This window comes from Saprolegnia parasitica, assembly GCF_000151545.1.
Source record: "Saprolegnia parasitica CBS 223.65 unplaced genomic scaffold supercont2.32, whole genome shotgun sequence".
Lineage (NCBI taxonomy): Eukaryota > Oomycota > Saprolegniomycetes > Saprolegniales > Saprolegniaceae > Saprolegnia > Saprolegnia parasitica.
The window spans coordinates 57,784-71,927 of NW_012156426.1; the positions used below are offsets into that span (position 1 = coordinate 57,784).

At 59.1% G+C, this 14,144-nt stretch overlaps 8 protein-coding genes across 8 annotated transcripts in view; 5 read left to right on the forward strand and 3 right to left on the reverse strand.

Moving 5' to 3' along the window:
- Positions 1-1,526: 1,526 nt before the first annotated feature.
- SPRG_07612 (hypothetical protein) lies at positions 1,527-2,561 on the reverse strand (the record flags this gene model as incomplete). The annotated part of the gene is made up of 1 exon (XM_012346893.1): positions 1,527-2,561. The coding sequence occupies one exon, from the start codon at positions 2,559-2,561 to the stop codon at positions 1,527-1,529; it is 1,035 nt and encodes a 344-aa protein (XP_012202283.1).
- A 1,334-nt stretch (positions 2,562-3,895) lies between these two features.
- Positions 3,896-5,083, forward strand: SPRG_07613 (hypothetical protein). Its single transcript, XM_012346894.1, has 2 exons — positions 3,896-4,549; positions 4,594-5,083. The coding sequence occupies exons 1-2, from the start codon at positions 3,947-3,949 to the stop codon at positions 4,966-4,968; spliced, it is 978 nt and encodes a 325-aa protein (XP_012202284.1). The 5' UTR covers positions 3,896-3,946; the 3' UTR covers positions 4,969-5,083.
- Positions 5,084-5,968: 885 nt separating this feature from the next.
- SPRG_07614 (hypothetical protein) lies at positions 5,969-7,167 on the forward strand. Its single transcript, XM_012346895.1, has 3 exons — positions 5,969-6,333; positions 6,383-6,819; positions 6,872-7,167. The coding sequence occupies exons 1-3, from the start codon at positions 6,013-6,015 to the stop codon at positions 7,137-7,139; spliced, it is 1,026 nt and encodes a 341-aa protein (XP_012202285.1). The 5' UTR covers positions 5,969-6,012; the 3' UTR covers positions 7,140-7,167.
- A 134-nt stretch (positions 7,168-7,301) lies between these two features.
- Positions 7,302-8,358, forward strand: SPRG_20425 (hypothetical protein). The gene has a single exon (XM_012347018.1). It carries the CDS (start codon positions 7,341-7,343, stop codon positions 8,340-8,342), a length of 1,002 nt encoding a protein of 333 aa, XP_012202408.1. The 5' UTR covers positions 7,302-7,340; the 3' UTR covers positions 8,343-8,358.
- On the forward strand, positions 8,353-9,452 carry SPRG_20426 (hypothetical protein). Its single transcript, XM_012347019.1, has one exon. The coding sequence runs from the start codon at positions 8,404-8,406 to the stop codon at positions 9,382-9,384; it is 981 nt and encodes a 326-aa protein (XP_012202409.1). The 5' UTR covers positions 8,353-8,403; the 3' UTR covers positions 9,385-9,452.
- A 500-nt stretch (positions 9,453-9,952) lies between these two features.
- SPRG_07617 (hypothetical protein) lies at positions 9,953-10,490 on the forward strand. Its single transcript, XM_012346896.1, has one exon. It carries the CDS (start codon positions 10,026-10,028, stop codon positions 10,437-10,439), a length of 414 nt encoding a protein of 137 aa, XP_012202286.1. The 5' UTR covers positions 9,953-10,025; the 3' UTR covers positions 10,440-10,490.
- Positions 10,491-11,485: 995 nt separating this feature from the next.
- On the reverse strand, positions 11,486-12,264 carry SPRG_07618 (hypothetical protein). Its single transcript, XM_012346897.1, has one exon. It carries the CDS (start codon positions 12,234-12,236, stop codon positions 11,520-11,522), a length of 717 nt encoding a protein of 238 aa, XP_012202287.1. The 5' UTR covers positions 12,237-12,264; the 3' UTR covers positions 11,486-11,519.
- Positions 12,265-13,551: 1,287 nt separating this feature from the next.
- Positions 13,552-14,144, reverse strand: part of SPRG_20427 (hypothetical protein) — a gene marked incomplete at both ends in the record, with an annotated part of 949 nt that continues 356 nt past the window's right edge. Inside the window, one exon of the mRNA XM_012347020.1 lies at positions 13,552-14,058. Coding sequence (XP_012202410.1) covers positions 13,552-14,058 — 507 coding nt within the window. The remainder of the gene's footprint in view (positions 14,059-14,144) is intronic.

A 14,144-nucleotide genomic window follows, 5' to 3' on the forward strand; every position in this document is an offset into this window, starting at 1 on the left:
CCCTTGGCCTTGTTGTCGTGGAACATAAAGTAGTACGGCGTCTCCGAGTTCTCGGTCGCTTGCCACGACAACACCGCGCCATAAAGCTTTGGCGCGCTGGAAGTTGGCATCGTGCTGGCCAGAGCTGCCACCCTCGGTCGGCCACCCCGACTCGGTCATGCGCACCTTGTCGCCAAACTTGGCCTTGACCGCGTCCCAGCGCGCCTTGTAGTCGACAATCGGCGTCAGCACGGACGACGGCGCGCCGCTGAAGAACGGGTGGATGTTGACGCCAATGACGTCGCACGCGTCGACAAGCTTGGGGTTGGAGAGGAAGTCGCCGTCAATCTGAACCGTGCCGACGCGCACCTTGACGCCGGCCTCGGTGAGGCGCTTCTTCGTCTCGAGGACCTTTGCGATGACCTTGTCGGCGTTCCACCCGTTGTGGAGCTCTTCGTTGCCGACGTAGACGACTTGAACCGTGTTGGGGTGGCGCTTGCAGCCGTCAATGACGGCCTTGAGGTCCTTCTCGTACCGGTCGCCAAGCAGCCAAATACCGGCGGCGATGCGCAAGCCCGTGTCGGCGGCGACATCGATCGCATTTTGCGACCCCATGTCCGTCTGGAAGGTGCGCACGGCCGTAAAGCGCTCCTTGATTGTCGTAAAGTGCGTCTTCATGTTGGCCGAGTCGTAGGAGTCGTAGCAAATACCCATGCCCGCGGACACGACGCCCACACAGGCGGCAGCGACGGTCATCAAACGCATCATTTTCTTCAAGTTGTGACGATGTTGCAAAAGGCCGAATGAGTGCTTGGAAGCCCGAGTCGTGTATAGCAGCAAAGGCGCCGTCGACGTGGGCGGAGACGAGCTAGCGTCGCCAGCACCGCTTGCTGGCTGTGTCTCTCGTTCCATGCCGACGCTGATTGGAAGAGAGATGTAGAGCCAGCGCACTGCCTCTCATTTTCGTGTTCAACAGATGTTACTGGATCGCTTTGCACGGCCACCAACGTTCGATGCAAACATCTGTCTTGGGTGCGTCCGATAGCGAACGACTCGTTTGGTACTCTAATTGGTGATTAATACAAGCAGCCACATTCAGTTGTAGTCGCCCCGCACTATAGCGACAGTGTATTTTGATCGACAGCTTAGTTTGCCATTGTAACGGTCAATGCCCTGCTCATGCGTGTGGTATTATAATAGACCCAATTGTAACGTCCCTAAAACGGCAAAGTCGGACAGGCTGGCGCTCTAATACCACAGCGCCGTGATGGACACTGCACAAGTAGATAAGATCGGAGATCGTTAGGGCCGCATCTGTGCACGGGTCTTCTGCTGCATTTTATCTGTTTCGATGCAAGTCGATGACCACAGAGGCGAAGAAAACACACTTTGTCCAGTCGCTGGTCCCGCGGAAAGCGATTCGGTCATTCATCGGTCGGACTCGCATCCATGTGCCAAAAAAGAATGTTATCACTTGCACTCCGTGCTTATACAGTGTAGGCCAGCCGGCGTGGGAGGGTTAAAGTGTCTGCGAGTGCTCTATCGAGTCATCGAAGGGACGCGATTGCAATACCCGCCGAGGTATCAAAGAGGTGGCGCTGGCCTTTTCGCCGTCCCGCGAGAAAGACGAGCACTGCGTAGACTACGAGCACGAGCACGAGGCCGATGCACACGATCCATACCGGGCTGGTGCTAATACCAGAGTCGTCGGATGACGATGACAATGCTGCCGTCAGCGACGGTGTCTCACGTGGGAGCGGCCCGACGTCGAACTTCCAGTGTCCACTGGATGTTGTCAATCCAAAGTCGAACGAGCTCGCGTCCGTAAACGCTTCGTAATACACGCTGGTCTCGCTCGAACCGGAGCGGTGCCATGCTTGGATCGACCGATAGTAGGCGGCGGCGGATGCCACGCTGAACGCGGTGCAGACGTCGGCGAGTGCGGGTGTCGACGCTGGCCAGCCCGTCACCACCATGTCGACTTTGGCGCCAAAAGCCGCACGTAGCGCGTTAGAACGCTTTCGAAACGCCGCCGCCCCGGCCTTGGCATCGACGCATGCGTCGTGCAAGAAGGGCTGGAGGACTGCGCCCAAGACGTCGACGTTCGCGACGTCAGTAGCGTTTGCGAGCAGTGCCGTGTCGGACATGAGAACGCCGACGGGCACGGAAGCGAGGCCGGCGGCGTCGAGGCGGCGGCGTGCGTCGGCAAATAGCGCGCGCCATGGCGTCTGTATGAGGCCGGGATGCTGCCCGAGGTACAGTGCGCGCAAGGTGCCTGGATACGCCTTGGCGCCGCGTATCGCTTCTTCGATCGAAGCGTTGTAGAGCGTTTGCTTCTGGATTGGCAGCGAGAGGGTGACGCTGAGGTTGTGCGCGGCTGCGAGGGCGAGGACGTTGCGCGGGCCATCGAACGTGTTGACGACCACTTGGTTGGTGCGAACGGACGCGAACAATGCCGTCTGGATCTGGTGGAGGTCCTTGTGAATGCGAACGAGATCGCCGCTGGAGAAGCTATAGGCAACGCCCCAGACGGCCTCGGCGACGTGCCACCAGAGGAGGAATGCAAGCACTTCGAGGCGCATGAGGTGTACGACCTGTGTTGTCTCGTCGTTGGCAAATGTCAATCTGTGGAAGGGGCCTTTCGAGACAGGACACCATTCTAGTCGTGCGTGCAACGGAGGTGCACCCGGATGCTTGACAGGAGGTGTCCACATGTTGATATTTCAGCAGAGGTCCATCTGAGATTAGGACGTAGCCTCATTGCTTGTCCCTGGGAACAGTACCTGAGGTGTGGTGGTGGTTATCCAAGGAGATGTTGCGCACCAAGCCGAGGATTGTGTCGAGGAAATAGTGCCCAAACGTGTTGAGAGGCTCAGTTCGCCATGGCCAAGTGTCGGGAGCGTATGTCCCACAACTTTAGAACAAGATGATCTTACCGGGACTGGTCAGGTTATGGTGGTGCCAACAACACAGTTACAGAACCGTTACGGTTGCTTCGTGTTTACATCGTGGCCGGCAGCAATATCGTTCTTGACAGTGTCCCGAATGACCTCTGCCGACCTAGTCTTTCCAAGCCCACTGCGGCCGCCACTGGTGTTTGGGAGACGCCGCATTCGTCTCAGGTATTTTCAACTATAGTCTTTAAGAATCGATGATGTCCGTGTCACTGGAGGTGGTTTTGGGGTGGCGGAGCTTGGTCATTTGCTAAGCTCGTGTTGTGTTCTCACCTGGGTTGAGCCTCGCGCATTGCCAATTCTCTTGGTGTTGTCTGCCGCATTTGCCAGAAACCATGTCCGTGCGTTGTGTGGTGGCGCAGCGTCGTCGTTCCGATCACGTTCAGTGCTCTTAGCAGATTGTTTCTAGAAGCTTACAAGCTACGAGCAGTCGACGAGTAGGTTCGAAAAGACGTTGCCGTGTCCATCATTTCAATCAGAAGGAGCGCCACGGGGGATCGAACCCAGCCCAATTCGGATGCATATCAATATCTTGGAGACCGTCAACCGTGGGCCATCAGAGATCGACCGATAGCACGCTTTCTACTGTTATCAAGTGCCCATCAACTCCATTCTTGGACCGGCAGATCATGCTCCCCTTTCTGCTGCTGCAGCAACGGGCTCTCAGGCTCGATTACGGTAGCCCGAGTATCAAGAGTCCATATTATGTCCTGCCGTGTCGACTGCATCGTAGATTAATCGTTTTACAAAAGACGATGGACTATAGACCCTGCTATAGACCTGTGATCTTATCATATAAGATCACAGGTCTATAGCAAATAGCTGGGTCTATAGCAGTGTTGAGCCACCCCTCTGGGTCTATAGCACGACCATCCCTTTCGCACGCGTCCGTTCGCACCCATAAGTGCAACTTGATGTTACAAACAGGAGGTGCCACGACGACCCCCTTTTCGGAAAAACCACGAGCGTCCGACCAGAAATCGCGTTCCAGCCTGTACGCAAATATACCGAGCATGCTGCTCCGGTCGCTTCGCCTTCGCCGCCTCCACGCCGGCGTGCGCTACCCGCTCGTGCCCTATGTCGCCGACGCGGCCGCGCTGCGCCTCTCGCCGTCGACCTCGGTCGCGCTCTTTGGCGTCAACCTCGATGCCAACTCGTCCTTTCTGCGCGGCGCCGCCGATGCGCCGGATGCGATTCGCCACGCGTTCGTCTCCGACAGCGGCAACGGCTCGTCCGAGCGCGGCGTCGACGTCGGGCAGCTGCAGGCGTCGGCGCTCCTCGATCTCGGCAACGTCGCGCCAGCCTTCGACGTCATCTCGGCCGTCGCTGCCGCGGCTACGCGCGCCAACCACCGGCTGCTCGTGCTTGGTGGCGCGGCTACGCGCGCCAACCACCGGCTGCTCGTGCTTGGTGGCGACCACAGCATCACGTTTCCCGTGATCCGCGGTCTCCGCGCAGCGCTCTTGGAAGCGGGCGAGCGTCGGCTCAACATTCTGCACCTTGACGCGCACAGCGACATGTATGCGGACGACGTCCTTGGCGGTGGCAACGCGCACTCGCATGCGTCGCCGTTCGCGCGCATCCTCGAAGGCGGCCTCTGCACGCGCCTCGTGCAAGTCGGCATTCGAACGCAGACCGCGCATTCGGCATTCGAACGCAGACCGCGCATTTGCGGGACCAAGCCGCCAAGTACGGTGTCGAAGTCCACGAGATGCAAGGAATCGCAAAGCGTGGGCTGCCAGCGCTGGCCTTTGACGGGCCGCTGTACATCTCGGTCGACCTCGATGTCCTCGACCCTGCGTTCGCACCTGGTGTGAGCCACTACGAGCCCGGCGGTCTCTCGACTCGCGAGGTGCTCTCGCTTCTGCAGGATGTCAAGGCGACGACCATTGTTGGCGCCGACATTGTCGAGCTCAATGTGGCGAGGGACACTGGCGCTGGCCACGCTTCCGTGACGGGCCAGACGTCACCGGGCATGACGGCCATGGTCGCCGCCAAGTTGATGAAGGAGCTCCTCGCCCGTCTCTGGGCTTGATAATACAGCGATATGGCTGCTTGTTGTGACAGAGTGCCATGTCCCGCCACTGCTAGCGACTCTGGTAAGCATTTGCCTAGTCCATGAGCTATCAACTATTAGATTGTGTCATCCATACGCCTACACTAGTATCCAGACAGGATAGGCGTATGTGCCAGAGGCGGAAAGTGCTGTCAGTTGCGGCTCTGCACCGGGTCCTCTGCTTTCGTTGGCGTCGTTCAACATGAGGCGGTGCGGGCTGTCCTTGGAGACTCTTCAAGCGGGGGAGAGGATAGTTCTTTTCTTCGTAGCGCTATCCACGAAAGCTATCCAGATACATCCAAAGCTATCCACCATAGCGATCCACCAATTGCATGGTGCGTTGATGTAATACCACTCTCAGCTACAGTGCACTTGTCGGTGGCTGTTGTGTGGCTACGAAGCCGCCAAGCGACCTACGTGGCTGTCCATAGCTCGCCGTGTCTGCACAAGTAAGGCTGTCTTCCTACGTGCGACAATCCACAAATGGATTCTATAGCATTTCTTAGTCAGTAGAGAGGCTTCGCGATTGCGCTCGTCGGCTTGCCGAGCCTCTTCGTTGACTGCTTGTCAAAAGCGCGCGCAGCGTGGTGCGGCTTTCTAACGCCACTAACACGCGTTATAACCTGCACCAGCATTTCGAAGGTGAGAGAATTGTTACAAATAGTGTTCCATTCGCCGCCCACGACAAAATACATGTACGAAGAGCTGGACTCGAGTACAACCCATGCTGTGTGGGATTGACGTGCTGCTTGCACGTAGTCTTTGTAAAGCGCACTGCAATGTCCACGGCTCTGGTCCTTGTTCGGAGGCGACCGTGTCCTCTTGGCGCGGCGTGCACACTATTTCCGTGTGCAATGTGTCTAACACGTCTGTTAGAAGGGTGTTACACACTGTTGAATGATAGCCGTTCCGTGTATCCGGTGTTTTCCGGTTACGGATGTAATTGACTTGGTGGCGTCCGCGCTGATTGGCCAAAATCCGGCGACTTATCCATTCCCAGCGCCAGAGACGAACGCAACCGCCATGGCCGACGTGATCGAGTTCGACGCGCCGTCGTACTACGACCTCAACGACACGGACTTCGAGAAGGCGTACATCAACAACGCCGACGGCTACTTTGGCGACTGCGCCGACGACGCCGAGTTTGACTTTGGCGGCTCCAACCAAGCGCGCAGCGAGCCCGCCGACGACGACATGGTCCTCTATGCGAGGAGCCACGCCACCTCGGACGACGACGGCGACGACGGCGCCGACGTGGCGAGCAACAACCATAGCAGCAGCCACGGCGGTTCGCAGCGCAACGCCAAGACGCTCGTGCCCCACTCGCGCAAGCCGCTGACAAAGGTACGCCCGCGTGCGCTATCGTGATGAATGGTTGACCCGCAGCGCGTAGCCGGCCTCGCCGCGACTGCAGACGTCCCGCAGAGCACAGACAAGCAGCAGCCACCGCAAGGTGTACACGCCGCCCGACACGGATGCGATCGAGATGGCCAAGCAGTTCCACGCGCTGCCGCTGCCGAGCACGCACGCTGCGCCGACGATCGCACCGCGCCTGGTCGAGCGCGCCGCTACGAAGAAGCCGACGACGCCCCGCATCCACGTGCCCATGACGACGGACCGATTCGGCGCACGCGTGCCACTCGTGTCGCCCGTCAAGCCCCAGGCCAAGCCGCGCCGGCCACACGGGCTCTCGGAGGACGCGACGCCGCGCGTGGCCCGCGCCGTGAGCCAGAGCTCACCGCGCCCCCAAGAGGTGGCTGGGCCGCGACCAAAGCTGGAAAAGTCCAAGTCGGTCGGCAACGTCATGCTCGAGCCCGACCTGACCGTTCAGTACGTCGCCGTCTACCTAACCTTGCATGTAGTGATGGCTCAGCGATGCTAGGCGGTCCGAGGAGCGGGCGCGGAAGCGGCAGGAGCTTGAGCTGCGGCGCCGGCAGCTTCTTGCCGAGCGGGAGGCGCTCAAGCAAGCCGAGGAAGCGAGACGCGCCGAGGAGGCGTTGGCGCGCGAGCGGGACCTCCGGCTCCAGCAGTCCTTCAAGGCCAAGCCCGTGCGAAGACCCAAGGAGCCATTCCGCATCGCGCCGTCGTCGCGCGAGCTCACAATGCCCAAGTCCCCGAAATGCCTTCGTCCAAAGGGCGGCTTGTACTAACTCCGGAAGGACACTAACTAACGACATAAAGTACTACCTACTACCGAGTCGCGTCGTGCGAGACAATGTTATCCTTAGTGTTTTAGTAAATGACTAGCGAACTTGATAACCGTCTCGAAGACTCATTTAGAAAGGCAGCGGTTGCATATTGGCTATAAATACAGAGACAGCGCCACAACCCGAGTCGATCCGTCCCTTGTGATGACCCGGTTCCACTCGCCGCGGCCGCACCAGACCAACCGTCGGTCGCATGGGCCCGAGTTCTCGGTCGTGTACATCTCCAAGTGGATCCGCATCACGAGCAACTTCATCGCTGGTGCTATGATCGTCGGGACCGCAGTCATCGTCGCCTTTCTGCTCTGGAAGGGCATGTTCCAGAGCCAGTATGTGATCGCGTACCCGCAGTCGTCGACCGGCTCGGCGTGGACACCGTTCGCCACGTCCTGCGTGCTCAACGCCAACGGCTGGGTTCCCTTCTCGTGCAGAGACACCGAGGTGGCCTTCACGGGCGCCTTGCCGTGGACGACCCTCGGTGTGCAGCTCGCGGCGACGCTCCAGCTCACGCCGCAACCGACCGGCAATCTCTCGAGCAGCGCGCTCATCACAACGTGCCTCGTCGGGCTCGATCGGTCGCGGGTCGCGGTCGTTCTCTTCGCGAGCCACCCGAGTGACGGCTACGCTGCGTGCATTCCGAATGGCGGGCAGCCCATGACTGGTATGTTTGTCCTCGAGACGACGACGACGGACGCGTATCCCAACGGTGTCTTCCTCTTGAGTTCGTGGACCGACTTGAAGCTCGCACCGCTTTCCATGTTACTGCAGACCGACGGGACCAATGTGCCCATCGTGCCGTTCACAAAGACATTCATTGGCATGGACGGGATGGCGATCAACGCGCCCCCGGACACGGTCAACTACTACACCCAAGTCAATAGCCTCAATCGACGGTACCTCATGTGGGCGACGTCAAACGTGCACATCATTGCAATCGCCAACGCCAAGGGCTACTCGGGCTGGAGCTACGGCAAGTACTCGCGCTACATCGGCACGATTGGCTGGGTGCAGCGGCACACGGTCGACAACCATCTCGAGCTGCTCTACTTTCAGATTGCGATTACGCTCATCTCGCTCGCCGTCCTTGCAAACGATGCGTACGTGACGTTCCAAGGCGCGTCTGGCTTGCTAAAAACAAGCCGGTGCTGACCTACGACATTTTTCCGGCCTCGAGCGCCGCAAGCTGCTGCTATGCGCGCTTGTCGCGACCATGTGCTACTCGCCGCTCTACGCGGATGTGCTCCGGTATCTCTATAATATGGAGGGATTCGGCGACCTCTACTGGTCCCTCTCGCTCGAGATGATCTCGGCCATGTTTGCCTTTTCGTGGATTGCCTTTCTGAGCTGCTGGCAGCATCTGCCGTGCCCGGCTATGCTTCGGCACAAGCCGCTTTCGTACTCGGGGCCGATTTACGTTTACTCGTCGCTCTTCATTTTTCTGCTGCTGGCGACAATACGGACGCGCGGGCGCGTCGAGTCGGCGGCGTTTTGGACCGACGCCGAAGCGCTTTTGACGATCTCGGTCAACGGGACACCGACACTGGCGGGGTCGTATACGGCCGATGGCACCGTGCCGGTCGTCGACAAGCTCATGGTGGACGTCGCGATCACCAACTTTAGCGCGTGGGCGATCTCGATTATGGCCAACAAACTCCTCCTTGGCTACATGTACTTGGACACGCGGTGGACGGAGAAGAACGAGTTTCTGAAAATGATCGACACGCCGGTGCCGCAGTGGGTCACGTGCATGGACCTCGATGTGAAGAATGCGATCGTGATTGGTGACAAGCTCTACTGCAAACCGAGCATGCTCGCGCTCCTCGGTTTTTGCACCGTGCTCCTCAAAACAAAGTACACGGCGACCGCCGGCGTCGTCGTCGCGCCGTCTAGCTCGCGCATCTCCCAAATCATCCACAGTGCCACCTCGGCGCGGAAAGGCGACACCTCGGCGACTGCCACCGGGACCGACACGCGCGGGTCCGTCCGCATCGATACGACCAAGAAGGCGGCGCCGCAGCCATACCAAGTCATTAGCATCTACGGCCTCTTGCCGGCCATTATGATGTCCAAGGTCTATGTCCCGCGCCTTTTGGGCACGATCGAGCACAATGTATTTGCGCCTGCCAAGAGCTCGACACGCCTCGAGAAGAATGTGCCGTACGTCTACTCCCGCGGCGACTGCTGCGGCTAAGCCGCGCTTATAGCTTACTAGATCCTGCGTACTAATAGATTCCTATATACGAGTGTACTACCAAACGCGATATCATCATCTTCGTGCAAGGCCCCATAATGCCACGTCGACCGTGACGTCGACCAATGGCGCCACGTGACGTTTTTAGGCCCCCTCCCCCGTGTTCTCTCGACCCCAGCGCCATCAACCAATCCAAAGCCATTTCCGTACCTAGTACCCTCGCATGGATATCGGGGCCCCTCGCCCTCCTGATTAAAAATATGACAATGAAATAGTATGCGATTTGTATTGCGATGTTTGCATTTTAATGACATCACCACGTCGACGCACACTATTTACGATGCGCGACCTCGTCGGCGCCGCCATGGCCATGCCGCGTCCCTGCGCTTCTGCACGATGCACCGCGTCGAGTACCTCGTATTCACCTGTATCCACGCATGGCGGCGGCATGCATCGCTGTGTGCGCCTCGTGCCACGCAGCGAGGGCGGCCGACCGAAGCAACTGAAATAGTGTACGTACACTAATTGATCGCGGTGAATTACTGGTTGCGGGAATGCATTGGCTGCGAAGCACTCAGATCACATTGCCTTTTTGGTGCTCAGTGAAGATCCGCTTTTGCCGGCTAAGCTAAGAATCCGATATGTTGGTCCCGAAAAAGAACCGTATTGCTGTCTACTCGTACCTCTTCAAGGAGGGCGTCATGGTCGGCAAGAAGGACTTCGCGCTCCCCAAGCACGGCGAGGTTGACGTGCCCAACCTCCAGGTCATCAAGCTCATGCAGTCGCTCGTCTCGCGCGGCTACGTCAAGGAGACCTTCAACTGGCAGTGGTACTACTGGTACCTCACCGCCGAGGGCCTCGAATACCTCCGCGCGTACCTCCACTTGCCGGCTGAGATCGTCCCCGCGACGCTCAAGAAGCCCGCTGCCCGCCCGTCGCGCCCCCAGGCGCCGTCGGCGTACGGCCGCAAGGACAAGAACATGGGCCCGTCGGGTGACTTCAACCCCGAGTTCCGTGGTCGCCAGGACGGCTACCGCCGCGAGGCCGCCAACTAAGCGCTCTTCTTGACCGTGGAAACGTAATATCATGTCGGATTCGACTTGCCATCCTTTTGTGTTGATGGAGCCGCAGGTCCTCGTCAACGACGACGATGGCCGCGCAGACGAGGCTAGAGGAGATGGTCCCTCGAAGAGATGATCCCGCGTGAGCCACGTCGGCGAGGTGTTGTGGCGCTTGGCCGAGCGACTTGAAGCGGAAACGGTAGTGTGATGCTGCCTTGGCCCTTCCTCCTCCCATGGACGAGGCCTCGAGGTCCCGCCTTCATGCTCAATGTGCGTCTGTGTGGCTGAACGCGACGCCGGCCCTCCGCTGGAGTCGATGCTCGATACTCTAACGCGTGCTTGGCAACCAACTGTCTGGGTCGAGCATGGCAACGTCCGCCTGCTTCCAGGCCGTGCGAGGTCGTCCACTGCTACAAAGTGCTGGCCAGCTCTGGATCATTATCATCTTGCTAGGTGGCTCCGAAGAGGTCATCACGGCCCAGAACGCGCTGCGTCAAGTGACTGCCGAGCGCGACGCGATGACTAATACCTCGAGCGAGCAACTCGCCTCGAAGCTGAAAGTGGCTCCGACGCGCGTGAGAGCTCTGGACGGCGTCAAACGTCGCTCTCGAGCTTCGAGCACCCAGCTCGTCTGGCAACGACTCGGACGATGAACGATCTCTGTCTGTCCAGGACGACGACATGTAAACTAGCGGCGAGAACGCAGCGCCAAACACCGCAGAGCGCGATGCGATCGGTGCCGACAGTACGCTGCACGCCTCGGAGCAACCTCTGCGCGACTCAATGAAGGCTCGGCGTACCGGTATCGGCTTGGGACCTGTATGTTAAGGCCATACATACGCGCTCGGCCAGCGAGAAATGGGCAGCGAGCTTGCAAGCTGTCGGTTCGTCGATGCGACGAGCAAGGTCGCATATAAATCTTGGGCTGCAAGGACCTTCTTTTCAATTCCTCTGTCCCGGTGAAGGAGCGTGCTCTGCCCTTGGCTTTACTTCAAGTGGTTTATTCCACAGCTTCTAGAAAGGCTTGTCGAAAAGGGAAGATGAAGTGTAAAGCCAAAACAGGACCCATTGATATTATACGACGATTCGCACGACGCAGTTGATCAAGCGACCCAGTATTGTGTCTCGAAGACGAGCAGCAGCGACGACCAGAGGCAGCTCAGCAGCGACCCGTTTAACGGTAGCGGCGGAGCGACGTGGTGTTGCGGCGCTTCCAGTTGGCACGGCGCGACGAGCCCTGGATCTTGTTGGCCTTGTGGCCACGCTGGCGGAGGCCACGGGCCTGGCGGCCAGCCGACGTAAGGCCACGCTTTTCGCGGCGCTTGTGGACGGCGTTGACGATCCAGTTGATGCGGGCATCGCGGCGGATGGCCTTGTGCGAGTGGTCGACAAGGATGACCTCGAAGTACTTGTACGTCGCGTCCTGGTTGACCCAGTACGAGTTGAGGACGCGCAAGTTGGTGAAGCGGGCACCGGCGCGCTCCTCGGCCACCGAGCGGAGGTTGCGGGCGAACTTGAGCTCGTTGATACCGTGGTGCTTCGGCTTACCGTAGACGATACCCTTCGAGTTGGGCGCTTGCGGCCACCGCGGCGGACGGCGACGCGGACAGCGACGTAGCCCTGCTTGGCCTTGTAGCCGAGGCGGCGGGCCTTGTCGAGGCGCGACGGGCGGACGAGGCGGTACACGACCGGGAGCTGGCGGTACTGCCAGGCGCGGACGCGGTTCAAGAAGCGGAGGACATCCGACTGCTTGCGCTTCCAGAGCTCGGTCATGTACTTGTAGGCACCCATCTTGTCTTTGTTTTGGCTAAAACGATAGTGAGCTCATGCTGAAGCCGCCGCAGCAAATTGGCTGGTGTGGAGCCGGCTTGGCACTCTTTTTAAATGTTTTATGTTGGATACAAACGTCAAGGTGTGCGTGCAATCTTTTATTCGGGGTGGCAGGCCGCTTTCCGATTGGGTATCTTGCAAGCCAATCGTACGTCGCCAACGACGATGATTGGCCAAAATGCCACCGGTCAACCGACTGGGACAGACACGCTGGACAGGCGGTCGATGCGATCATGCTGCCACGGGCGACAGGCTGCAGGAAGCGACCTAAGGCGGCGTCGACGATATACAAGGGCGGGCAGTAAGCCGCGTGGCAGTAATCGAGGTACAGTGGGCTGCACGCGTGGTCCTCCGCTCTGCAGCGTGGCTGGGTTGGCAAGTACTAGTACTAGGTACCAGTAGTAGCAGACGACGATGAGGGCGTCATCGCATTCTCTCGTCACGACAGACATGCTCACGCTTCACGAAGACAGACTTTGGGCGGTTGCCCGACATTGCGCGGCGTGGTCTGGGAGGCGAGCAGCCATGATGCGAGGGCTAGTCGCTCTATGGGCCAGCGCCTCGGTGGCGACGACGGTGGCGACACCACGTATCGAATGCGCTCGTTGCGCCCGCCATGACGCTAGCAACGCTGCGGTGATGCAGCGATACGGTGTGAGTTGCTTTCGATGATCGATCCACAACATAAGTTCGCAGCGCTGAATCGCTGCAATGGAGCGCTGGACAGGTCGTAGCCAGCGACAACGCACCGCTCAGCCGCCAATGCCATGCCAATGCTGAGCGTCTGTCGACCTGCGGATATGCTGGGATGATGCGCGATGGCCGTGGCTCACTGCCGTCCATGCGACCTTGTGTGATCCTCGACGTACTAGTCGACCGGCGAGAGTCTCATGCTGTGGCAACAAGCGGCAGCTACTGTGTCTACGCTACGGGGTATTAGGTCCAGGCTCTTCCTTGCTTCGGTTATTGCAAGCCCACACGCTCAATGCGACGTCCGAGTCGGTGCTCTTAACCTGCATATCGGTGCAACTGTAGTGGTACACCAGGACGAAGGGAATAGTCTTGACCAGAAGGCTCTCGAGTACACTTCTGCTTGTGCTGTTGAGGCTATGAGATAGGTAGATAGCGCCGTCGGCCAAGGGCTCGACCCTATACTCGCCCGGTGCACAGAGCTGTTGTCTTGTCTGTGCGTCTCTCAAACTGCGTGGGATGGATCGGTATATCGATGATCGTATTTAACTTATGAAGAAACCTACTACTCCTCCTAGCACAGTCTTTACAACTTCAACACGCCGTGGTTGGGCATGTACTTCTCGTGGTTGCCGTCAAGGGCAAGGACGCCCTCCGAGCGGAGCTTGGCGTACACGTCACGCTCGTACTTGGTGAAGCCCCACTTCTTGGAGCCGAGCACCTTCTGGCGACCCGGGAACTTGAACTTGGCACGGCGAAGGGCCTCGACGACGGCGGGGCCGAACGAGTCCTTGGAGCGCACCGAGATGATGGGCTGGCCAATGGCGACGCGGGCGGCGACACCCGTGGGCTTGCCGTAAGCGTGACGCATACCGGTCTGGAGACGATCGGCACCGGCGCACGAAAGCATCTTGTTGATACGGAGGACCTGGAACGGGTGGCAACGGATGCGCATGTGGAAGTTGTCCTTGCCGCAGAACTTGGTCAAGTAACGGTTGGCGGAAATGCGGGCGGCTTCAAGCGCCTCCGACGAGAGCTGTTCCTTCTCGTCCGACACCAAGTGGCACACGAACGGGAAGGTGTCGACGGACGCCTTTCTTGTTACGACTCGTAGATGCGGATCTTCGGGTCCGGCACACCACGGCAGTAGCGCGACTAGATGAACGGCTTCTTGTTCTG